The sequence below is a fragment of the Trachurus japonicus genome, chromosome 3 (genome assembly GCF_045865225.1).
Source record: "Trachurus japonicus isolate A0001 chromosome 3, Traja_1.0".
NCBI classification, from domain to species: Eukaryota; Metazoa; Chordata; class Actinopteri; order Carangiformes; family Carangidae; genus Trachurus; species Trachurus japonicus.
Genome location: NC_140909.1, coordinates 27,408,235 through 27,435,118, shown reverse-complemented (window position 1 = coordinate 27,435,118; position 26,884 = coordinate 27,408,235). Strand labels below are relative to the sequence as shown.

At 39.9% G+C, this 26,884-nt stretch overlaps 2 protein-coding genes across 3 annotated transcripts; both read left to right on the top strand.

The window, feature by feature from the left end:
- Nucleotides 1-495: 495 nt before the first annotated feature.
- Nucleotides 496-7,892, top strand: scamp2l (secretory carrier membrane protein 2, like). The gene is made up of 9 exons (XM_085768487.1): nucleotides 496-644; nucleotides 1,690-1,767; nucleotides 2,270-2,353; nucleotides 3,099-3,225; nucleotides 3,673-3,801; nucleotides 3,962-4,121; nucleotides 4,618-4,719; nucleotides 5,237-5,354; nucleotides 6,523-7,892. The coding sequence occupies exons 1-9, from the start codon at nucleotides 588-590 to the stop codon at nucleotides 6,676-6,678; spliced, it is 1,011 nt and encodes a 336-aa protein (XP_085624613.1). The 5' UTR covers nucleotides 496-587; the 3' UTR covers nucleotides 6,679-7,892.
- An 812-nt stretch (nucleotides 7,893-8,704) lies between these two features.
- Nucleotides 8,705-21,172, top strand: bbs4 (Bardet-Biedl syndrome 4). Of its 2 annotated transcripts, none has more exons than XM_085768467.1 (16): nucleotides 8,705-8,792; nucleotides 9,733-9,775; nucleotides 12,792-12,871; nucleotides 13,316-13,379; nucleotides 13,640-13,751; nucleotides 14,004-14,076; nucleotides 14,546-14,599; nucleotides 14,689-14,816; nucleotides 16,023-16,077; nucleotides 16,208-16,276; nucleotides 16,492-16,644; nucleotides 18,152-18,323; nucleotides 18,481-18,550; nucleotides 18,652-18,796; nucleotides 18,876-19,080; nucleotides 20,986-21,172. In XM_085768467.1, the coding sequence occupies exons 1-16, from the start codon at nucleotides 8,733-8,735 to the stop codon at nucleotides 21,138-21,140; spliced, it is 1,638 nt and encodes a 545-aa protein (XP_085624593.1). In that variant the 5' UTR covers nucleotides 8,705-8,732; the 3' UTR covers nucleotides 21,141-21,172. The 2 variants fall into 2 exon arrangements, with proteins under 2 accessions (XP_085624593.1, XP_085624601.1); XM_085768475.1 differs by having other exon boundaries at nucleotides 9,733-9,800.
- The last annotated feature ends 5,712 nt before the right edge of the window (nucleotides 21,173-26,884 follow it).

Genomic DNA, 26,884 nt, shown 5'->3' with positions numbered 1-26,884 from the left:
TTGCGGTGTAATATAGGCTAGGTTTGGTAGAGAAAGTTAGGCTATTGGTCAGCCTGTATCTGGAGTTAATAGTGGCAGTCATACTTAGGAAAATGGTTTTATAATATTATGGGCGCCTCACCTTCAACAGGAGTATTGAGGCACACTTTTTACGTGTTGAGTTTTTTTTTTTTTTTTTTTTTTACACTTGAAGCACATCTTCCTGATTGTACTTAGAGGTAGCACTTGAATGCAGGAGTTTTTACGAGTATTTAAATGTGAATACCTCCTTCACCAGCGAACAAGAGCTCACTTTGTACGTTCACCACAATGGACTGAATTCAGACTGTCACGAGAACTGCGCATTTGAAACCAATTGACGTTATTTCTAAAAATAAAGGGGGAAGCTAAATTGATTAGAAATGACTCGAGTCGGGACAACCTTCGGTGACGTTGTCCGCCGTCCGCGTGGCGCATGCGCAGAGCGGCGCAGCGTCACCGCAGCAGCAGCAGCAGCAGCAGCACCGTCAGGACTCTGGAGCTGCCGCCGTCCGGGAGACGGGAGCTGTCGTTTTGTTTATTTCACTACAGGTAAACTTTTCTCCACAATGTCGGGATTTGACAGCAACCCCTTCGTCGACCCGGTGGACGTCAACCCCTTCCAGGTGAGACTCCTGGTTCGTTTTACGTCTGATAGCCGAGTTTTGAGAGGGGTTTATTCTTTCGTGTAAAGTGATAGACCGGGATAGTGCTCCAACAAAAACCTGTTTGGTTGGTTGCTGGGTTTGGCCTCAGTATTTCCTGGCTAAAGACTCGTCCCTTGTATCAAGTATGACACGTTGAAGTCTAATCTGAGGCTATATTTAACTATTATCTGTTACACAGTGTATACGCTGTACGAGAGTTGTTAACTTACTTGCACAGGTGAGTTTATCCACGAACAGGTGCCTGCTGTTGCTGTAGCCATCCGCAGTGACAAGTCCTCAGTGCGCCATTGATAAATACTGAGAGAGTGGTTATGTTAACTAGAGCTAAAGGGTTCACCATGGTATTTAATGGTGGACTTCGTACTCTGAAGGGGTCCTCGTTGGGAGCCGGAGGTGACCTCTTGTTTTCAGTAAATCGACTAACACAGGGGTGTCAAACAAGTGGTCCGCGGGCCAAAACTGGTCGCCAGAGGGTCCAATCCGGCCAACAGGATGAATTTTGCCAAATGGGAAAATTACATAGAGGGCAGAAAAGGTATAATGTTGCACGTATTTTCAAGTTGTTCATAATGTTTTGTAAAAGGATCCATTAACTGTAAAATCTTCATAATGTAGCCTATTTGTTCTTCTTTACACTAAAACAAAGGGAAGAATTTAGAGTTTTTGTGCTTTTATAGGTTATTATGTTATTATTTTACTGGTCTGGCTGGCTCACTTCAGATCAAATTGCCTGTATGGCCCCTGAACTATAATAACTGACACCCCTCGACTAACAGCTCCAGGCTGTCATGTTAATGTACAGGTGAAGATGTCTTCGCCACATATTTACTTTGAGTCAAAAACCTGTATGCTTATGCAAACCTTAAACAGAATCGAGAGTCTATTTATAGGCTAGTTAATGCAGTGTTGCTTTCAAGTGCTCTTCCTGGACTGGTTGCTGCTCTCTTGGACGCACCAAATAATACAGCATAACATTGAGTTACATCTTGGTTTTCTTTTACAGGATGCCTCGGTCACACAAGCTACCAGCGGAGCCACTGAAAACTTTGGGGAGTTCAACCCATTCTCTGCAACTGACATGGTTTGCTCCTCTTGTTTATAGCGCTCTGATCATAAACAGATTATGAGACAATCGGCCTCTAAGCTCAGACACACACTTCTTCTACATTAATATGACCAACAAAACTCAAAGAGGTACAAAACGACTGCAAATAATAACAACGTGTAGTCGTTTGGTATCTCTTTGTGGTCATTTTGTGTCTCCCAGTGTTTGTTTGGTGTCATGTTATTTCTTTGTTGTCACTTTGGGGCTCCTTGTAGTCATTTTCCATCTGTTTACATTAGTCTGACTGACTTAAAGGGACAACGAGGAGTTTCTATTTGGTTCTAAAAAAAGTCTCACGTTAATGTGGATGAATCTCCGCTACCCACACTTGTTAATCTTAGATTAAGAGAAATCTTAACAGGCTTTCCAAATGGAGGTTTTGTGCCTGTGCGTAGTTGGCCCCCAGTTTGTTATCTTTCTATAGATGTGATTTATGAGAAGTCATTTAACAAAACAGATTGAATCCATTGTTTCACAGGGAACCCATACTGGCACAACCATCCCCATCTCTGCAGCCTCTCAACCTGCTGTCCTACAGACCTCTGTGGAGCAGAGCGCACAAGTGAGTCAGACACAGACATACACATTTATAAATGAAGGAAATTAAAGAAGATGGAGTTGAGTCACATTGCAGCCATTCAGTTGAGATCAACTAACCTGTTAGGGTTGACTGGGGTTATGAATGTAATATATCAGGATAATGGCAATAAAACAGTTTTAACTAAGCTGATGAAGAGGGAGTGTATTAGAACACAGTGGAGCCTAATCATTATCATCATCATCATTAACCATTAAGTATTGAGCCAAACATCAACATTTTAAAATTGAGAGAATCATACAAGGCTATACAGGCTCATAATGTAAAATACATTATGGTAAATATGAGAAATAAGTTTAAGTTATTTTGATCGTAGAACTGTCACCAGTTCTGTATACTATATTCCTGTATATAGTATATATATACCTGTATATATTTTTTATGTAATCTTACTTACAAAGTTGTAGTCCAAAGTGCTATTTGGTGCAATATTCTGTCACCTATTGCCCAGCACATACACCACTATCAATATTTGGCTTGATTTATTTTTGTCATCATAATATTCTAGCATTTTACATTTCAAAACATGCCACATGCAATCTACCATCTCAGACATTAAGTAGAATGCTCTGCTGTCACATTTTCAATTTCAGTGTTACTGTTTACTCTGATAGTAGTGTGTCAGCAGTTATGATCAGGATGAATTTGGTCTTCCACTCATTCACTCACTCACTCACTCACTCACTCACTCACTCACTCATTCACTCAGGCCAGTGCAGCTGCTGGCCAGGCTAACCTGATCAAACAGCAGGAGGAGCTGGAGAGGAAAGCAGCCGAGCTGGAGCGGAAGGAGCAGGAGCTCCAGAACAGGAGCGCAGGCAGAGCGAACACTGGAGGTAAGAGGCTGCAGTTCTAATGCTGCGTTCACATGGAGTCCGGCAGACGGCAGACCGGATGTCATTCTAGTGGAAGAGAGGACGACGGTAAAACTTGGGAGAGGCCAACGAAAAATACTATGGACGGCAACGGCAAACAGCAATGCCGTCTTGAGTTCAAATATTTTAACTTTTGCCGTCTGCCGCGACGGTATCCTCAACCGAACGTGACGTATGAGTACAAGTATGTTGACGTTGCCATAGCAACATGGTGGCGCATCTTGCTGTTGTGCCGTGCCGTCGGACAGTTTGTGTGATTTTACCGTTCCATCCAGCAGCATTTGCCGTTTACCGTCTGCCGGACTCCATGTGAACGCAGCATAAGTGTCATGTTACATTATGTGGTGTGTGTGAACTCTAAGAATCGTTGCAACAGAATAATCAAACTGTGAAATCTTTGTTTGTTAGCTAAGGAGAACAACTGGCCACCACTTCCCAGCTTCTCCCCTGTGAGACCGTGCTTCTACCAGGACTTTGAGGAGGAAATCCCTGAGGAGTACCGCAAGATCTGCAAGAGGATGTACTACCTCTGGATGTGTATGTACATCTACATGCTGAATAGGAAAGTCATTGATCTGTAGGATAGTACGGTTTACTGTACATCTGGTTTTATGTGTAAACTAGTTCTTTATCTTGTGAAACAAACAAAAAAAAAAGAGCCTGGTTCATTGGTTTCCTGTGTGCTATGTGTCTCCAGTCCACAGTGCCACTCTCTTCCTCAACGTGCTGGCCTGCCTGGCTTACTTCACTGCAGGCAGTAATTATGGAGTGGACTTCGGTCTGTCCATCCTCTGGTTCATCCTCTTCACCCCTGTGTCCTTCATCTGTTGGTACAGGCCTGTCTACAAAGCCTTCAGGTAGCACCGTTTCTCCAGCTTTGTGATGATGATGATGATGATGATGATGATGATGATGATGATGATGATGATGATGATGATGATGATGATGATGATATGTATTTTGTTTTTTGTTCACTTTGCATTACATACAGGACTGGAAGGATATTTAAATTGTACCAGCAGTAGAATAGATAGATTTTTTAAACTTTCATAGAAGTTTAAACAATCTCGTTCCCCATTTCTGCTTTGAAGAAGGTATAAGATAAGATAAGACTGCAGGACTATTTTCAGAATAATGTAAATAAAATTAAATCTTCAAAATTAATTTCTCTTGAGGGTTTTGCCTCCAGTCCTGGCCTATGAGAAACTTTTAGAAAAACTCTATATTTAATTATTTAATTCAGTATGTGTACACAAGTCTTAAAATTGGCAGGCTTCAAATGAATGCTACAATCTGTTATCTACCGTGTTTATTATCTAAATAACATTTGAACTGTCTGTTTTTATTCCCCAGGTCTGACAGCTCCTTCAGCTTCTTCTTCTTCTTTTTTGTCTTCTTCTTCCAAGTGGCAGTGTACATTATCCAGACTGTGGGCATCCCCCACTGGGGAAACAGGTCAGTGAGGACCTATGTGACTGACTAATAATCTTCTTGTTTGGTGAAAGTGGTATAAATGCATGATACAGTTGTGTATTGCTGCAATAGATTTCTATATTAATTAGTTAATATGAGTTTGTGCACTCTGCTTGGGTTAGCTGCTTAGTAAATATGGGTATGCATGGGTCAGTGTGTTTCTTCATTCACACCTACTGTATGTGTTTGTGTGTGTGTATATTCCTGCTCTGTGTCTTCTCTCTTGCATCTCTTTGACAGATTCCTGCTGCCCTAACTTGTCTGGGTTGCTGCTTTGTAAGTGTGTGGACATTTTCTCTTTGGGTTTCTTTTCTATATCTATGTAATATGTCCTAGGCTTTTCTACTTTCCATCACTCGCTTTTTTCAAAATTCATGCTTTTCCATTGGTCGCTGGAGCAGGTTAAATTTTATTCTAAGTTTTTTAATGCTGTAGACACTGTAGAGAATAATGTGACATGACACATGGTAATGTGATTGGATGTCTCTGTTGTTGGCAGTGGATGGATCTCATCGATCAGCATGATCAACACAAACCTGGCTGTGGCTGTGGTCATGATGGTGGTCGCCGGCTTTTTCACCGTGAATGCTGTGCTGGCTGTCATCCTACTGAAAATGGTATGCTGATGTACTGTAGAGGTTTTACAACTTTTTTTCACAACAGGAAATACTGTTAATAGTAATATAGTATAATAGTTTGTACATTCAAATAATTTGATGATCAACTAGCCACCTTTTACAATCTGAGTCTCTCAGCAGGTTACGTAAACCTAATTTGAATATTCTAACAAAAATGGCAGTCTATACATATAGTGCATTTGCACTAGAGATCAGCCGCTTATCATTGATTGAAGTTGCTCAAAATAGAGTCAGACATGGTGGGGTATACATATATAAATATAGGTATTCACACTAACTTCATGTTGTTTAGTCTCACTCCAACTCAGTCGGCTACAACAGATCAAAGGGAGAAATATAATGAGAGAAACTAAAAATGGTGGCGACAGAAACTTTGAACAGCAGCTGCAAGCAAGGGGCAACAAAGCCGTCACAGGAATTATGGAGATTTGAAAACTGCTGAATGAATATATATGCTCAGAAATACACTGAGGCAGGTCATGAAGTTGAGCCTATAAACAATTCATTTGGAAATAGTCAACACAGTCTTTACAGAAAACAAAATAAATGAGAATTTACCCACTAGAAAAGCAACTGTGTTTTCCGGCTTTTTTTGAGGACAGCAGCACTTTGTGGCCAGACAAAGACATTAGGGCATTTCAGTGTTAAGACGCTGTGTTAGGCCTGAGAGCCACATAGTCCCTCATTGTTTCCTGCAAATTTTTGTTGTTGCTGTGTAAGAAAATCAACTAGAAAGCAGTAAGAGAACAGATATGTCAACAGAGCCAGCACAATCCTAGAAATGTGTTATTTTGATAGAGACACAGACGCGTTTCGAAAATTGCTATTTGGATCTTGACCCAAATCTGTATCAAAATACACACACTGATTGACAACCAGCACCATTTTGTCAAGTACTGTAGTTGATGAGAAAAAAGCAGTGAAAACTTTTGAAACTGCCAAAAATAACTATCTGGAAATGTTACAAAATCCTTGGAGAAAAGAATCTTTTAAACACAATTTTTCAGTTCACTCAGGCGAGCCTCACTTTGAAAATTCCCAAGTGCTCAGGTGAACAGTGAAAGCTGACACAATTTCCAGTGGCATGTGTGATTCATCATCTGGTCTGATTTCTAAAGCTCTGTCCCTTTTTTTTTCGTTTCCTCAGGTCCACTCTAAGTACAGACGGACGGGTGCCAGCTTCACCAAGGCCCAGCAGGAGTTCTCCCAAGGAGTCCTGACCAACCGAACCTTCCAGTCTGCTGCAGCCGGTGCTGCCTCCTCTGCTGCCCAGGGAGCCTTTGGCAGGGGTCAGGGAAATTAGACTGTTTCCTTCAGGCTAGTCTCTTGTCTGATGCACCAGACTAGCCATGTCAGGGGTTTGACTATTTCATGGAAAGTCTTCTGAGGCGTTCCCCTTTCTCCATATAACACCTTTAAAGTTACTGGTATAATACAGAAGAGAAGCTAGAGGTCTTGCACTTGCATGCAATGACTTGCACATGTTGTTACTGAAGTCTTAACCTGCCTCATCTGCGTGTTCAAACTTGATGCTGTTGATATTGAGTGTATTCTGGGAAATGTAGGAAGTGACAAATGGAAGTTGAATCAAACAAGGCAAAAAGGAGAGAGAGTGGGAATGACAAAGATGAATTGGCAATATGTCATCACTGAAAACTGGAACAATTTGGCATAGTAGATTAACATGGATGCTGCAGTAGTATGTACAGCCATACAGGGTACCCTGTCTATTGTTACATTACATTAAATTCAGATCTTTTTCTGGCTACTCCTCACTGGTTGCCTGTACTATGAAATGCATCCTGTTCGATGTTACACTGTAATTGTTTCTCACTAAATTTCATATCTTCATGTGTATAATACTGTATTGGATAAGCTGATGATTAATGAAGGTGATGGGTTTTTTCTACTGTTTTGATCAGCTTATTGATTTAGATGAAGTAAGACAAAAAGCTCTTCTGTGGGCCAATGAAGACATGGTTTTACTGGTGCGTTTTATTTCAGGTTGACTTGATAGAAATAACCATTAATGTTTCTGTCATGGGAAGGACTCTTGCTCCAGAGAAGGTACAAGTTTATTAATGTAAAGTTACTGATTTAGCGTAGAATTTACATGTGTACTAAAAAAGGAAAGCACACTAATGAGCAGAAAGAACAATATTTATTTATAGAGCGTCCTTTCTAATGACTTTATCTCCATGGTAATTCTACAGCAGACAAAGTTATGTGTTACTGAATAGTCACAGATTGTTTATACATGTTACTGTAACACTGACTTACTTTGTGTAGGTGTAACCTCAGGGCCTACCAATGTGACCTACCAATTTTTGTGTTGGGATTTAAGCACAAGGCTGTTGGTTGTTATTAGTGTATTGTCCCCCCCCCAGTGATCGGAGTGTGTAATGAGATATGTTGTAAATATTGGTGACTTATTTAAAACATTTAGTGGAGGGGTGTTTGATAGAAATTGCTTCTCTGTCTTAACATTTAATAAACAGTTTTCTCTCTTTTTGAAAATGTATATCATGTTTAGCTTAGCATGCTAGCCTGCTAAAGATGTAATCAAATTGTAGAAAAGCTTTATAATGCAAAGTATATAAGTATACATAGGTAGGTCTGTGATTCATCAACTCATGTTTAGCAACATAACACCGTTGTGTTGAGACAGTTACAGTTTTTGTGTTTTGAGACTGGAGAGGCTTTGTCTGTATGTTCCTGCACATCTTTTTAAGATAAGAGATTTCAAACTTGCAGTGAGATGTGGCACTAGCAGGAGACGCCCCATTCAGAAACATCATGCTAAGTTATTGTGTGGTGAGGGTATGTCCTCTCACCACACAGTAACATAGGATGAAACATGTTAACTGCATGCATGCAGGTGTTAGTTAACATAGTTAACACAGTTATTGTTTTTTAATACCACAGTTGACAATGCAGCAGTATACATTGATGTAAGTTATTTTAAACCCAGCTCCCAGATCAAGACTGACTGTCAAACCTGATTAGATACACAGATTAATCATCACAATCAATTCTTTTCTTTTTTTCACTTATTTATCAGTAGTTAGCCAAACTGATAATACCGAAATAATTTGTATATATTTTTTATTTTTTATTTTAATTTATTAAATAAAAAAGGGGCTATTTTGTAAACAAATATAGCCAGAAAGAAAAGAAGAATCAGAAATGCAGAAATGGTGTGAATCTATAGCAATGTGTGTTTTCGGTTTCTTCTTATGATTACAAATTTGAGAAAGGTGAACATTTTCAGTGTTAGGGTTTTTTCAGTAGATGTTTCAGTGGAATAGAATCACTGGGCCCTGGCCGACTCAACCTCCGCATTCCACAGATGTATCCATGGCAACAGCTTCTAGTGTTGCTCATACCAAGATGGCGGACCAAGAAGCGACCACGGTGGTGAGTGCAAGAGCCAAAGCTTGTCAACCTTTGCTTGCGTGAATACACCAGTGAATGAAGAGTTGGGGGGGAGTTGTAGTGTGACACCTGAGGGAGTTGTTGTAACGCCAGGTTTAAAAACAGTCGTCGTGTAACGTTAGTTGTTTGAACGGAAGCTAGCTGCCTGGCTAGCCGACTCTTAAGTCGGAGCTAAGTTAATTAGCCACAGCTAGCAGCAACTTGCACTGTGTATAATCCTGCTCCTCCAAGGACAAAGTAAAAGCTGAGAGGTAACATTTGAAGCTACAGTGCAGTGACAGTGCAAACGTGCATTTACAAAAATAAAAAACAAAACCGCTTTATTCGATAGGTAACACTATTTATTGACACACCAGCTGCACAGTAGCTGATCTGGCTTTACCACAAATCCCAGCTATGCAATGGCCTGAACATCTACCTGTCAGGAAGTGATGAGCTGTGGAGAGTATTAGTACACGGTGCAAATAAAACATCTGCATTTGAATGCACTAGTCAGTCAAATAGGGTGGGATGACTTGAATGAACGTTGAACGCTTGTGCATGTATCCATCTACCTGTACATAAGGTAGCTGTATCACAGAACTAATAACGTAAACATTTTCTAGCTCTTCTTTATTCAGAGTGTGCAAACTCCATGTCAGCAACCTCACACTCTTGTCATGATTTCCTTTAGAGATGTTAAATCCCTAACCAAAAGTTTGTAATAATACATTTTGCATCTGCTCCAGCCCATACAATAAGCTTTGATCTTATATGGAGAGCTGTGATCTGTTTTGAACTGAATAGGTTTTGAGACAAGGTATTTAATGCAGACTGCCATTGTACTTAGATTGTGTCACTCTTATAGACAGTCCTGCCCATGAGACACTATATGTTTGCTTTTAAGTATTTACTTGATTGTGTTTTGATTGTGATTTTTCAGCTCCCAGTTTCTGCTGAAGCCAAGAAACGCCGGGCCCCTAAAGGTACAGCAAAAACTAACACTTGCAAGTCATCTTACAAGATGGTTTTCAAGCAACAGAATTCCTTCTGTGACGCCCATTACTTTGTAATTCATTTCTGTCAAGTTGTGTGCAACTGATAAGTGAGTGAGTTTGCAACACAGTGTCCTGCAGAGGTCACCCTTACTCTTCTCTTCACTGTCCCTAGAAGGGATGCCATTCATCCAGAATAACACTCAGCCATGTTGCAGACATTCCTATGTGAAAAATGTTTGTCAACAATTCAGGATATTTTGTACTCATCATTATGGCCTACTGTTCCATTTGCCAGTTAATACTATTTTTTTGGATGTGTTACATTGTTTTGTAATTATTGTCGTCAGTGCTGAGAAGTCCTATATAAGCAATTCAGTACACGCTACTTTGTCGTATTGTATTTGCATGCAAGGATCCCTCACATGGCATGTCAGCTCTTTCCATTGTGTAGTTAGTGTAATGTGAGGAAATAATGGTAATTTAATTTAAGGTGACGACGAGTAACAGAGCGATAAAACCAGAAAGTAATATTAGATTTGTATTGGGTAGTGTAATGTAGCTAAGTGTACAGTACCCCTACATGAACAAAATATTTCACAACTAAGGGAAAAACAATAAAATTCTGAATTATTAGGCTATTCTTCCTATGAATCTAATAAACTGTATTTTATTATTGTTATTATTAGAGTGCGATATTTGGAAGAACCATTCAATAAAATTCTGCATAATGCTATAAAATGTAGACTAAGTTCAGAATTTATGGACACAATTTGTAAAAGCCACTTGTGTGATAAAAATATAATGGCAGTCAGGTGTACTAACTTAATAGCTTATTAAGGGAATTGTGCCCTCATCATGTTGTAGACATTTTATGTATGTAAAAAAGTGACACACAGATGTAGTATGAAGACTCTGAAAATATGAAATAATTGATTGTGTATAGTTTAGAACCACCATCCAATAAAAAGTCAGAAATTACACTTTTATCAAGCTACTGTGTTCATACTGTTTAATACATCATTGTATTAGGGTTATGTATTTTACACACAAAATTAGTCATTATGCACAATGAATACACTATATGTTTATTATTATGTTTTGTGCAATGCAGTTCACACAGTGGGGAAATTTGAGCATGCCCACCAGAAAGTCCTAAAAAAAATCTGAAACCATAAAAAAAAGAGAAAAGGAAAAAACAAAATGTCAGCCATTTCACCTTTTTTCAGGATGGTATGTTTGGTTTTCATACAATCAAATCAATTTCTTGACACTAGTACAGTTATCTGCCTTTTTCGAGATATGAACGCTCATTTGGGTCAAATTCCTGGGCAGAATAAGTGTTGACGGTTGAATATGAGAATAGATAGCTTGACAAGACCATGAGTGTTTGAAGTTTCTTGCGGTAAAATTTCCGAAATAATTTTCATCATATTTTTCATTACATTCTCACCATGTGTCTTTTGATCTCAGCATGCTTCTTCGCCGCTCTTATCCCCTTTTAACAGATGGTTGAAGCACATGGAAGGCAAATCTGTCTTAGCATTAGCCAGATCAAATACAACAATGAGAAAATTCCTCCATGTTTGGGATAAAGTTTTTTTTTACAGGACTATATTTAGGAGACCTCATGCTGCGCTCTTCTTCTTTCCTCCTCTTCTACCCTTCTTTCAGACGGTAGTTGCAGGAATACATGTCACACATGTATCCCATCTCTCTTCTCCAAATCTGCCCTGCTTTGTGTGTGTGGACACTGGAGCACCACAGGGCCACAGCTGAAACCCAGAGACAAGAATATTATTGCTGTCTCAGCAGGAAGAAAGCGGATTAGGTTGCTACAAATAGGGCCGTTCCGAATCTTGACGCGGCAAACGTGTGAAGGCCGTGTAGTCTCTCGCACTCGACGATGGAGAGGATTTCTGTGAAGTAGTTGGAAGAGGCTCCAGTTCTAGCAGCGCATCGACAGAGCACTGCTTGAAGCACTGACAGATAAAAACAGAAGGGAGCTTTAGTGTAATTCACACTGTATTTTCTACATAGGCAGTTCATTAATGATATTCCCCAATGTCAGTGGCAGACTCAAAGCCCGGTGCTTCGTTTCACAACGCATTGAATCCTATTTTTAGCCTCGGAGGGAAGGTAGAAGGTGCAAGATAACAGGATTACCAGAATCAAACTCACTCGAATTGGAATTACGTTCGCTTGCTTGTAAAATGAAATGTTGTACTCCGCTGGGAAGAGGACTTGGAGCATTGTTGTTCCCCTTCTTGAGGTTACCTAACCCTTTCTAAAGCTGGCTTTGCATTGTGCCACTCGTTCCTACAGCCTCCCTCTTTTGCTCCGTCTCTACGCCCTCTGTTCTGTCACAAGCACCTGGCTTGCAAGAGACATTGTTGCCCAGGCAACGGGAAGAATCTCTCAGCCTGCCGAGACATTAAAAGAGAAACGGGGAAGGGTAAAAAAAAAAAAAAAAAAACTGTGTTTGTAACGAAAAACTTGCTTACAAGGTGACATTTACAGTGTGGCTGGTGAATTGATTATAGTTTAGCCTAGGGTTTTTGGTTGAAGTGTTAACATCTATGTTAACTGTCAGATCAAAGACTCGCTAGTGACTGCAGTGGGAGGGTTCTTTCAGGATTATTTATTCAACTGTCAAATTGAAAAGATAGACGGTATGAATTAAAAATAGTCCAAATAGACATAAGTCTTAATAGCCTGAGCCGTCTGCTTGTGAGCCAAAACTTGCTAACGAGCCGAGATTTACAATGCGTCTGGTGAATTGACTTAAATTTAGCCCGTGGATTTATGTTGAAGTGTTACATCAATGTTAACTGTCAGATCAGAGACTTACTAATGATTGCGAAAGGAGGGCACTTTCAGGATTAATCATTCACTTATCAGCTGAATAAGACATCATCTGAACAGTTAAGGGTAATGAGTTTAAAAGTTTCCTAGACATCTGAAATTACAGTCTTCTCATCTTCTTCTGTCCCTCCGCCCACCCCAGCTCCGGAGCTTCCCATTGTGGAGAGGAGAAACTGGCTAATCCACCAGCACTATATCCGCAAAGACTATGATACCTGTAAGGTAAAGCAGCTCCATCCTTCCAACCCCCCCCCCCCCCCATGGTTTAGTCTGTCGTTGACTTGTGTCCCTGCACACTACTGGACTGGTTGACCTTTTAAACATAATGAGGATAATGATTGCCCGGCATGTACAAGGTCCCGTCTAACTCTGTACTTCATTATTGCCTAATTTACTACACTGACCTGCGTATTCCCACATGAAGACTTCAGGTATTTAATAAAGTCTCTGAATACAGGATCTCATTTATATAGGATGAAATACGTTCAGGCGTAAAGAATATGCTATCATACTCACACTAGAATCACACTAGAGTTGGTTTTCAGCACATCCTAAAGTATTTCTTATTCAAGCATGTCATGTTCTAGGCAACGTCCCCATTCATACCTGTAGAAATAACATCCACCTCACTTGTAGACATTGTCTCTCTTTTCTGTGTCCGTGTAGGCGATCATCAAAGAGCAGCTGCAGGAGACTAATGGAATGTGTGAATATGCCATATATGTTCAAGGTGAGCCGTCATTTTCATAGTAGCCTCTCTCTCTCTAACACATCAAACACGTACAGTATGATGTTAACGAACAGCTACATCAAATGAAGCCTGTGTGGTAGTCAACGCCCAAGCTTCTCAATACATCATTTAGTTCCCTCCAAATCTGCTCTTTGGACCCCATGCTGTGCCTTTGATTTTTTAATGTGGTTTTTTTTTTTCGTACTTCCTCATTTAGATTAAGATCCTCTCTTTTTTTGTTTTTTAATTTCCTCCTGCAGCACTAATCTTGCGTCTTGAGGGCAAGATCCAGCAGTCCCTGGAGCTGTTTCAGAGCTGTGCCATCCTTAATCCCAGCAGTGCTGACAATCTCAAGCAAGTGGCCAGATCCCTGTGAGTCTACCGCCCTCAAGTCCTTGGATGCATCAACCCATCTCCATTAGACTCAAAATAGAAATAAGCACTGATAACAGACGAACTGCAAGCCAGTTGCGGCCCAAACTTTTTTTAACAGTAGGGGGAAATTAATCCACCCCCAGTGACTGTATTCCACAGTTGTGGGATTTTATTAATAGCTATTCAGCATGCAGTGATTAAGATGGGTTAATATCTTATGTGGATTATTGTTGTTTATTCATTTTGCAGATTTCTCCTGGGAAAGCACAAAGCAGCCATTGAATTCTACCATGAAGCTGCAAGGCTCAATGACAAAGACTGGGTAAAAGAAAAGAAACACTTTGTGTGCTGAGTGTCTGCTTTGTCTTAAAGTTTGTAAGGGAAAGTGCTCAGTGGGCTTGGCACCTTTCTCTCCGAACACCAAGTTCTCAACAAATTCTCACCACATTTTAGACAGAAAAACTTAGACTGAACCAATTTGTCTCACTCAGGCAACAATTTATCAAGAACAATTTGGTTGCACTTCCAAACCGGTCCAGGGCTGTGTTACTTTAAAGCCTTTAAAATTGCATTAAACAGGCCAGGCAAGGGCCATTAATCACCCGGACCCACATGTTTTGGAAATTTGAACTGTCGCTTCTAATACTGCTGACATTAATACTGTAGAATTTGTATTCCACAGAGCTGTTGTCTTAAATAACTTTTAGTTTTGGAAATTAAATTTAGCTCAGCCTTGTTCAGTTAAGCATGCAGCAACACTCCATGTAAAATTTGGCATTTTCTTCCCCCAGGAGATCAGTCATAATTTGGGTGTGTGCTATTTCTTCATCAAAGACTTCAAAAATGTGAGTATGTGGATTTTACCAACGCTGCATGCTATGAATTGTTCTCATTAAACAGTGTTCTGATCATTTTGATGTTCTGTCTGTGTCAGGCTGAAGATCATCTAAACGTGGCTCTCATCATAAATAAACACGACAAAACGTTTATGATGCTCGGGAAGGTTCATCTGGTTGCTGGCGAAACTGACAAAGCCATTGAAGTGTACAAGAGAGCAGTGGAGTGAGTAACCTGCACATGTGGATGCTACAAAGCACTGACAAGACCTGTATGAAATCAGTATGTAATGAATAACAATCATCCTAGGTACAGTAGGAGCATTATGGTCCTGCATTTACAGCATTTTGGAGTAAAAATACAGTAATGCAGTGGTTCTCAACCTTTTTTGGCTCGTGACCCCATTTTGACATCACAAATTTCTGGCAACCCCCAATCACACACGGTCATGTGATCGTGGCCGTCAATCATGTGTAACCTCAGATATTTTTATATGCTTCATTTTAATTGAACTCGATTTATATTTGAGAAAGTGAAAATATAGAATACAGTTGTTTAAGATTGTGTGTGGTGTTTTTAATCATAATTTTATAAAGAATAATCATTAGTTTAAAGAATATTTTTATCAGTAATTATTTTTATCAATTAGTAGACATTTCAGGCGACTCCATTTGATTCCAGGCGACCCCAAGGTTGGAAAACACTGCAGTAATGCATCATAATAATTAATTTTTCATCAAACTCAAACAATAACAGGCAATATTTTATTGATAACTATAAAGAATTGCACAGCCTGGGCATGACGGCTGTCTTCATGATGGCAGAATTTAAATATACTCAGAGGGGCTGTTTCAGTGGAGAGTTGTTGCTCCCACGTTTATCTGATGATTTCCAGTCTTTTGAGCTAATTTCACTCAATTTGGCCCTTCAATTTCACACTAAGCTCCAGCCTCGCCACATTTTAACCTGGGGTTCTCTTCACTTTAGTATAAATTCCTTTCATTTCCACTTCTGTTCACATGTTGAATATTTAAACATCAGGCTATGGCGTAAATAAAGAAATGACATCAGTGTTTATAATAGGCCTCATTATGGCTACCTCCTGTTGGGGATAAATGAATTAATCAAGTGCCCCAATAGTGGGGTTGCTTTTAATGAGACATACCACTGTGAGTCTTATTTTAATGCTGATCTGCTGATCTGCCTCTTCTCTAACATTTTTCTTTGAGCCACATTGCCCCGCCCGCCTTCAAACCCCCCATAGGTCATAATTAATACTTCCCAATTTACCGAATCAAAGCCTGATTGAATAATCAGCAGATTCCTTGAATATCAACTATGTTTGCCCAAGAATAAGTGCAGGTATTAAATGTAATTACAGGCAGAGTTAAAGTGACATTTTTCATTTGGATTGTTTCATTCTCAACTCAGATATTCCCCAGAGAATACCGAGCTCCTGACGACTCTGGGCCTGCTGTTTTTACAGGTAGGTGGGATGTTTTTTGTTTTGTTTTTTGGTATATTTTCAGTGAAATGGTGTGCACTACAGGATAAGTGCCATACCAAGTATATGCATCTGAAACTGAATATAATTTTCTGTGTTCATTTTTCATCAGCTTGGGAAATACCAAAAAGCGTTTGAGCATCTTGGAAATGCCCTCACGTTTGACCCCAACAATTATAAGGTATGTGGGTGCTTGAACAAACATTATGCTTTGGTATAAACTGAGCTTTCTTACTAAGCTACCTGAGGACAGTGCATAGGGCTTCTTATGGAGCAGCTCAGTTAAAATATAAGGTCAATCCCCGTCAGGTGGAACGGTCTGTCTTTCATCATGTGCTGTTTCAAAGAGAGCGTCTTCCTCTAATGTCTCTCTCTAATCATTGTTTTTATTCCCAGGCCATCCTGGCTGCAGGCAGCATGATGCAGACCCACGGTGACTTTGATGTGGCCATGAACAAGTACAGAGTGGCAGCTTGTGCCGTGCCCGAGAACCCCCCTCTCTGGAACAACATCGGCATGTGCTTCTTTGGGAAGAAGAAATATGTGGCTGTGAGTGATGCTGTGTTTGAGTTTTCTCAATGAAAGACATAATGAAGGTAGTGCGCATAACCAAAGAAAAGGCTGCATTTTGAAATGTATCAGCAAATATCCGGATTAACAGTAATTAACAATAAAAGACATAGTCATAGGCAGAGTCATATACCACACACAGGCCAAGTTAGGAAATATTGTTCAGTTGTTCACACAGACAAACCATCTAGTGATTACGGATCCACTGTTAATCCAATTTGCTGAGATCATATTTATAAATACAGTTTATATGTGTTAGTGCTGTCAATTGATGAAAATATTTAATCGAGATTAATCTCATGAATGTCATAGTTAACTCACGATTAATCGCACATTTTTATCTATTCTAAATGTCCCTTGAATTATAATTTCTAGCCATGGTGTAACTGCGGTTTGCCTGCATCAATTTTAGTCGCGTTTTTTGCTCCCCCCAACACATGAGTGACAACGATTTAGGGGAATTCTCGTTTAAGCAACAAAACATTGTTTGTTTGTTTTTCAAGGTGGTACTTAACCAAGACCAACAGACTATGCAAATTATTATTATTATATATATATATAGGATTTTCCTGAGAAACTAAATGTAAGGGGAAAATTTAAGTTGAACATTCTTTATACAGACTCTACACTAGTTTATTTTTAGAGCACAGCACAATGAAAAGTGTTTAAGTAACACGTTATTTGGTAAATGGTCTTTCCTGCCACTACACTATGATGATTACTTAAATCACAGTAGCATAAACTGATTGAACTCAGCCTGATGTAAACATTAATAAAACTCAGTAACCAATCACACAGGCAGCTCCATGTTGTCTCAGTGTGATGTTCAGGGACAGGTCAGGACAGTCTGAAGACAGAGAGCTCTGAGGTTGAAGTTTATAATAATGAAATGCACCGTGAGGCAGTGTCAGGTCTGTAGGCTACCTACGTCTTGACCACATGTCAGCTGTTCAGCTGCAGCAGAGGAAACTCCGCTGTTCTCCGCTCCACCGCCACGAGCACTTTTAAAAAAAAAATTAAGTTCCGGTAGCGACCGGCTAAAATACGGCAGGATACTGTAAACCGGCACGGATCCGGTGTGTTTATCAAAGCTTGGTCACCGTGCTGAGGCACAGGGTCGGTTTGAGCTGCGTTCAGGCTACATTACAACTTTATAGATCCATGGGCAGTGATCAGTGTCGGCGGCTTTTTAACTCCTTAAATAATTGTGCTCCAGTATAATCGGTATGCCTGAAATTCATCCAGTGAGAAATGTTCCGCAGTGCAAAATAAGTGCGATTAAAATGCGTGAATTTTTTTACGTTGTAATTTTTGTGTAATTAATTAATAATGCGTTAAAGTCCTGGCCCTAATATATACTGTATATATTGGTATACCTACTAAATGGTAATATATGCCCCTGCAGAATCTGTGGTTCCTGAGCTTGTTCTTCATACATTATTAAGATTCCTTTGTCTTTTCTTTCCCAACTTTATTTTCCCCACAGGCCATCAGCTGCCTGAAGCGGGCCCACTACTTGTCTCCTTTTGACTGGAAAGTGTTGTACAACCTGGGTCTGGTACACTTGACGATGCAGCAGTACGCTTCAGCCTTCCACTTCCTCAGTGCAGCCATCAACCTGAACCCACGAATGGGGGAACTCTACATGTTGCTGGCAGGTAGAGGAAAGCATTAATGATTAGATTTTGCTTCTAAAGAGACATCATAATAATGGCAGCTCTTTTGATATTTGTACTTGCAAGGGAAGGCAACAGCTCTTGCATTTGTAGATAATTCAGTAACTGTTGACATCTGTCTCATATTTATGATAAACAGTTGCTCTGACCAACTTAGAGGATGTGGAGAATGCCACCAGAGCGTATGAACAGGCCGTGACTCTGGATGAGTGAGTCTGTCTTACATTCTTTCATTGCCTGGATTAAATAACGAATTTAAGCTGTGTCACATTACTGATTGTTTGCTCCTTTGGTGGTCAACTTCCTACAGATCCAACCCCCTGGTTAACCTGAACTTTGCGATCTTCCTCTATAATCACGGTGACAAGAAGGGAGCTCTGGATCAGTATCAGGAGATGGAGAGGAAAGTCAACCAAATTCGAGACAGCAGTAACAGCTTTGAATTTGATCCTGAGGTACTGTAGTTCCTGTTGTCGAAGTCATTTGTTGAAGTTATTACTTGTTGTCAAGCCTTACTTTAGCTGTCTCTAACAGCTGATGGACATGGCTCAGAAGATGGGAGGTGCTCTGCAGGTGACGGAGAGTCTGGTGTGGATTAAACCAGGCAAGGACTCTAAATCAAAACCTAACTCGGCAGCAGCAGCCAAAACCCCTGGCGCTCCTCTGGGTACTAACCAAGCCCTGGGTCAGGCCATGTCCTCTGCTGCCAGTTACAACAAGAACATCCAGTTACCAACAGGTACGAACTGCCACACTATGCTTTATAGAAAGTGAAGTAGGGCTTAATGATCATTGAATTGTTATAATAATCACAATCCCCCAAATCACAAAAGCTGCAATATTTTGATGAAGATAAAATGTGACGGAGCATACCATAAATATATACTGGGAACTGTGGTCCGACGGAAATGATTTATAAATCATATTCTTCAGACGTAAAGGAACATTTCTGTATATTTTTACTGAAAATGAAATGCAAAAATGAAATTGTGACTCTGTATCACGCTCATTAGTGTTTTTCCATATGAGAGAAAGTGAAGCTTCTGTTGTGATGTTTTGATTGAATGTGAAAGTGACATGTACATGCAAAACCTGACAAATCCAGAACCAGGGCAAACTTCTGTATGACGTTTGTTCAGACTGAGCACTGACTGAAAATTAGGTTGAAAAAAAAAAATCCTGTCCAGTATTACACTGCCAGTGCAGATGATGATAAATTTCACAGACCTCACCTCTCTCCATTAAACCAAAGCCCAATTTTTCATTTAAAATGAGAACTTAAAAATATCTCTTGCCTCTTGCCTGCACTGCTCTCCAAGAGTGAATATACTGTATATGGGCTAAGGCCAAATAGAATATGTGAATAATAGAAGCTAACCTCTAGCCAGTGTATATTCTTGGCAACAAAAGAAAATCATACAAAGGTAAAATAATAAATTCAAGGTTCCTCTGAATTGATTCTCAAAAGTAAGTCGACAGGAATGCTGTTATTCAGAAGAGTTTGTTTGTGTTTTCTACCACTGTTATTTAGCTGCTAACAAATGACGTCAGAGCCCTGCATACATGTTCAGTGACTGTCTCAATGTTATCACTGACAACTCAATCTAGAAATAATCTTTCAAATCAAATTAACGATTCAAAATTAACTATGCATCATGCATACATATCAGTCACAAGAATACCAGTTTTAATGTAATGACTGATGAGTCCACAGCCTGTTAAAGTCACTGCCACTAATTACTCTCTATATAAAGAGGAGATTATTATGTATTTGCTTGTGTCACTATTGCTACAACAACTAGTTTGATTTTGCTGGAGGTCAGGATCCAGTAGTAGTTCTGACCCCCACCGTTGAGACACCATACTGTACATGAAAAATTAATTAATTTAAGTGATAACTTGATAACAAGGTAACTTTGTGAGTTTTTTTTATAAGTCCCAACCAATCAAAGTGAATAGAGTGCATTAAAGCCATTTGCTAAATATAAGTGATATAAGAAAGTTATTTGCACCAACGAAAGCATTGTAAATGGTTAGGTTCTAAAAGGTGAGCGTTTGTACTGGCATGTTAGCGCTGGCATTCAGCAGCCTTCTAAATCTCGTCCATGTGTGTTATAGAGATGGCTACAGTGAAAAACAAGAGTCCAAGATAAATGTTAGTGTCAATGTATTTGTGTTTGAAGCTTCACCAATGTTTTAAAGTGATGAAATGGAAGATTTCACAACTGGAAAATGTGACGTGACACCTTCCTCACCTAGTCAGGTCAGGTCTCTCTTGTAAAAGACATAATGTATCTCTGGAGAGAGTCCTGGTTAAATAAAGGATCATTTAAAAGTTGTACAGTCACATTAGGCAACAATATGATGTGATGTCATGGTTTCACTGAAGTAAGCACAGTGTATCAGTGTTTTCTATTGGCAGTGGTTGGCCTCAACTGTGCTCTGTCGGTGAATATCAACATGTTTAAAGTCAACCACTGGTGAACTATGACCTGTAAGTTCACCACGGCCAGCGTGAGATTCCATTAAAACAAGAAGCACATACTTGAAGTCATCCATTATGCAGATCATTGGGAACTGAAAAAGTTTGTGAAAAATGAATAGAAAATTGTGTCATCAGCTCTTATTTTTGTATGGTTTTCAGGAGTTTCTAAAGGCCCCTCCATGCCTCTGGAGCCAGAACCTGATGTGGAGAAAGCCCCCAGCCCGCCCTCCGATCCTCCAGGCTCCCCAGAACCTGCAGAGTCGGAAAATGCCAAACCCAGAACCTCCAAGAGGAAAACTAAGGTGGAGGAATGAACAAATGAGCTTAGTGGCTTCAGTCTTACTTGGCATCCTAGTCATTAGTTGAGTCTCATGTTATGAAGGTAAACAAAGGTTCTTAAAGGAATAGTTCAATATTTTGGCAATTTTGCCATTGCCATAATCCCTATAGTCATATCAGTAGATTCGTTACCTTTAATTGTCGGTGCAAGCTGTTTTTAGAATGGCGGAGCTAACGCTACGGAGGCTCATGGGATTTCTTGGTTTCCTTCATCAAATTCATCAAATGCACAATCCAACAACTCCAAAACGCTCTGCTGGACAAGTTGTGACCTGCACATTCACCACGCTATGCGGTAATAACAGAACGTTACCAGACAGAGTTGTTTTTGAGGCAAATGCAGAGACTGCTTGCACCAGAGAAATCCTCACAAACCTACTCCTAAAACTATAGGGATTATGGCAATGGGTCAATTTGCCAAAATGTTAAATTATCCCTTTAAACAGCAGCAGAGCTACTGTATGTGTGGTCTTGTAGCTCATTGTAGTTAGACATGAAACCTTGAGTTAATGGCATGTGGTTTAGGTGCGTGGTGGCGCACAGACATTTCATGTCTCGCACAGTAATTCACCTTTACAATGAAAAGGGTAATGTTGAGTGTCGACGTGCGTCTCTGTCATATGGTTTCTTTCAGGAATATTGAATGTCACTTCATTGTTTACTGCTTTTTAAACCAAAATCATTCTTTTATAAATCTGCGTAGGTGTGGCAGGTTTTCGTGCGCAGATCAAAACCAACTCCGATAGGTGTTGCAGTCAAAGAATGTCTGTTCAACAAAATGGTGATAAGTGCATTTGTGCAGTTGCAAATGTTAATACTTGGATGAGCCTAGCAATATGGCTGAATGATGCATTTTCCTTGTATGGACTTCTCTGGGGAAGGTATCAGTCCTTCAGCTGCTGGGCTTCCCTGCAGCAAAAACCATGTGAAGGAAACGCTGCGACAATCACTGTTGAAGTCTGAGGACAGAAAGAAATGTCTCTGAATAGATACAGGGTGTTTGTATGATACGGCTCTTTTTTGAGGGTTGAGTGTAAATAGCGATAGATGCTTTCATATGTGGATATATAGAGAGTAATGTATTTAATATTAAAGAAGAGAGTTTAATGAAATGGGTGTTGTGCCTCTTTTACAAAGTCCAACCTGTGTGTTCTCCTGTGTTAAGGTCACTCAGTTCAGCAGGCACCACCGACAGGGGACAGTGTTGTTTAAGAGCCTTTTACAGTCTCCTCATTATCTAAAGACACCGTCCATGCTCTAAACAAGAAGAAAACCTTCCTCCACACTAATGTTCAAACTGTCAACAAAGTTCTTCTCCGATGAAGACTTACCGTCCAGTATCTGTTTCTAAAGTGTAAAATATTTATGTATTGATATTGTTTGTGTGCATGCGAAATATGCAACAGCACCGAACCACTCATCAAGCCAAGCATTTCCTCAGTCAGGATGAACATCCACTAATGGCTGTGGGGGAAAAGAACATGAATAAGAGATGAAGTGTTCTTGTGTAAGATGGGACCTCATAAAATATCTGCACCGAAGGTCACAGAGAAACTGAAATTATTTACGTATATGAATTGTGATGTCGATGGGACAGACTGTGTGTGTATAGACCAAGCATATTTATGACATACAGCATGCCCCTGTGACGAAGTTTAGATAGACAAATATATTTATGTCTGCGTGTTTAATAATTTGGAGGGATATAAATATTTGAAATGCTGCTGTTTTGTTTAGCTGTTTAGAGACTGAGCTATAAAACAAAAGAAGGACAAAAAAGTGTGCACTTACAGAGGTGAATATACACATTCACACTGCTGATGGGTCAAAACTACTGGGAACTGTGACCGAGACTACTGGACAGTGGAGTCAGTTCAATTCGTGGGAAGTCTTGGGAGCAACAACCACATTGAACAGTATTTTATAATATATTGCAAATTGTTTTTTGGAAATTTAAGGGCATTCAACTGAAAAAAGAATACAAAAATAATCCAATGTCAGACCAGAATTTTTTCTTTTTTCGTTTCTCACAGTTTTGTTTTAAATCCTGACCTGAGAAGAGATACAGAGTTTCAAATTAGGGTCTTCACTTCATGAGGATGAGCTGGTCTTGGAGCTGTGGCTCCTCTCTGAAGCACTTCAGATACAGAAGTAAATAAACACAAGTAAATAAAACTCCAGCGTGCATTCACCACCCTCAAACCTTTCCTCAGACTGAATTTACATGTCAGGTTTCCGATCAGTAAACTGCACTACATATTCAATGAATGTTTTTCCTCACAAAGTCCCTCAGGAAAGTCACGGTCTTCCTTCCTGCTCTGTAAGTATACAATTTACATTTTTTGTATGACAGTATGTATAAGGAAGAACCTGAAGGCCTGAGCAGTGAAAACTTCAAGTGAGTACAAGAGTCAGGGGTTTCTCTTTATTTCCATGTTTTTCAATTCTAATTCTACAGTAAGATCCAAAAAAAAAAGTCTTCCTAGAGTGCAAGAATTTGGTAGTCGGTGTTAAACTCATGAATGTATATGCGTTATATGTTTGCAATCCCGCAAAGGCAAATTTATTCAGTCTTTGTGGAAGCACAAAGACTGAACTGCACGATTATAGAATTAGCTTATTGGCACCATTTATCTCCTAAAGTGAACCCCATGATTTCAGACTCATTGAATATGATTCGAGTGATGAGTAATTACCTGTGCAGTCAAGTTAAGATCAGTAGAATGTAGGCTAACAGTAGAATATAAATGGCTGTTAATGAAGTTGGGAATTGAGATATTCTGTCAGTTGTAATCTTTTTCTTCCTGGTGGTTTTAGATTCACCTTTTAGTCGGTGTATTTTTCATTTCTGATGTTTTCACTAAGCACATTTATTAAATATATAGAATAATTTATAAAGTAATTGTCACCGTGTTATAATCCATGGTAGAGATAACCACTGCCACTGATCTCTCTGTGTTTCTTGATTGAGCCGATAACTATCTTTTTCCGAGACAGATTCTCAGATACTGACGACTTCTATGTGTTTTCACTGAAGCTTAGACCCGACCAGACCACAGTTTGACCCCCAACCATCGGCTTTTTATGCTTTTTATGATTAAGAATGGCATCTACATGTGCTGCTTTTACCACCAACGGACTGTAGTTTTTTCATTGGCCCCTTGTTAAAGTGTGCTTGCCTGGGGTTGCCTGTGGTAGTAACTTTTACGAGCCAGCTGATGCTGTGTAAGTTGGTGCTCCTGCTGCAGTTATTTCTCAGTGCAGCTGTGGAAGATTGGTTTTCCATTTCTCATCTTTCTACAATTCAAATTGCCTGTGGAAGCATCTCAGTATCGTGTGCAAGTTTCATTTAAAGTCCTCTGGCTCAAGGGGAATGGGGAGCGTTGCTTTGTTTTTTCTTTTCTTTTTTTTGACTGTGATACTGTTGAGGATGTAACTTACATTAGGCTATTGGAACAACAATACGGTAGCCTATCTTTATTGTAATAATGATAATGGTAAACTTTTAAAGGGCCCATATTATGCAAAATCCACTTTCTACTGGTTTTGTAGTTGATTGCTACACTTTTTTGAGATCTTGCCTCCAAACGGGCGAATTGGAAATGCTGTGCAGCTTGACGTCACGAAGCACCAAACTCAAGTGACTCCACCTCCCGGTACTTCCTTATCCTCCCCCTGGGCCAGTCTGGAAAGTCTGGAAACGTGAGTTCCGCCCGCTGAGACATTTCCGTAACAGCGACAGCCCCCCCACACATCTCTCTCTCTCTCTCTCCCTCCCTCCCTCCCTCCCCCCGTCCGTCACATGAAGCGGATTGATTTGAATCATTGACTGAAACATAGCCGTCCGTCATTAAAAATGAAATCACGGACCAGAGAGTATTGGAACGGTACCGCTTCTCATCAGCGCAGCGGTCCTCATCACAGAATGAGAGACATCTGAACGAGGAAGTCTCCTCTCTCGGCGCAAAAACACGTCAATATTCTCCAGTAGCTTCTCATCAGTCGCACCGTGCACAGTTTGTGCTGCTCCTCAGTTTCACTTGTTTTTTTATTTGACAGTTTCACACAGAACTTTCTGATGGCTGTAGGAGTCCATGTAGGCTTTCTCCTTCTGCCACAGTAAAAAAGGAACATTTACATTTTTTCAGACAAGGTGAGAGTCTCAGAAACATTTTTTTTTCCCGGAAATCAATGCCCGACCCCATCCCTATTCCCAATGTCAACATTGGCACATGTAGCCTACCTGTAGTGAAAACCACACCCTCTCTCCCCATGACAGGTGTGCAGTGGACGTGGTTTAGTACACATCTAATTTGCATTTCAAGGTGCAGACACAGAAATGGCTCGTTCACAGCAGAGCTCTGGAGAGACACTTTTAGATTGCGGAGATGTAGAGCTGCAGATTGACTTGGGGACAATACACTAGGAATACAATATGGTTGGACAACTTAGATCCATGTGAAATGGTTGAAAAACAGCATAATATGGGACCTTTAATCTAATATTTTATTTAAAGTTTCAATATATTTTTTATAATGTTTTGACTTGTGCTTTACCTGCAGCTGTTGTCACTTGCTGTCACATGTTCTCTTTTTGTCGACACGCTCCCAGCTGGAGCACCAAATTCGTATTTTCTCAATGCAGCACAGAGCTGACGGAGGCCTTACCCGGACAAAGAAGAAGTCACGTTTTATTTTCTTTGTCCATCTGGTCTTTTTTATTTCAAGTGCAGCGAAGTGTGGTGCTTTGACTGTGTGGCTCTCTGACAGAATGTACCGTTAACCTTCTCCCATTTTCCTCCTTTGTAGTTCCATAACCTCACCTTTTAACTTTCACATTACAGTGAAACTACTGTAATTGTGTCCACAGCTCCTCATGCAGTCTCTTGTCTGGCTCTTTTTAAAGAGTTCCCCAGATACTCATGAGGTCATTAGTATCAACATTGTGCAGAGGCCACTGGTGAGTCCTACACACATTCACACTCCCTCCTCCTTTCTTTCTCCATCTCTTATTTTTCACTTTCCTCTGACCTCACCACACTCCTTCCTCGCTGACACACAAACTCTGTCCCAGTTTCTCAGTAATTGTATACACTGTACACTCTACTATGTGGTTATATTGAACATCTTAGATTTAACATGTATTGCACAAGAAACATACTACTACTGCTACACTGAGGCGCACTGTGCAAAGCCCCAGCTTCTAAAATTAGACCGACTTATTCTGATGTCTGATGTTTTCCTGCAGCTGTTTCATCACTGCAGCTGCAACACATGTCGACAGTGTCACAGTTAGCACTTTATTGTCAACACTGTTAGACCATACAAACATTTCAGGTAATGACAGTGTACACAGACTTTGTTTTTGTACAGCACACGTGTTATTGGTCTTTACTGGAGAGATTGTTTGCTGAAATAAGTGACTTTTTTCATAATTCATAGTTACACTTTTATTTTGTCATATCTACATAATGATATGACATCATATGATTTTTATTTTTAAATCTATGATATGTTTTTCTAGATGACTGCTCCCTTAAATTAACTACTTACTGATTTAACTCTATGAGCATGTATGCTATTTCTGTTATGACTGACTTTTAACTTGACTTTTAATTAAAGCAGAAGTAAGCGATCCGGTCGTTTTGGCTAATGCTGCGTTCATGGCAGGCTTTTGAAATCGTAAATTACAGCTTCAAGTCACGACTTACGACTTTGTA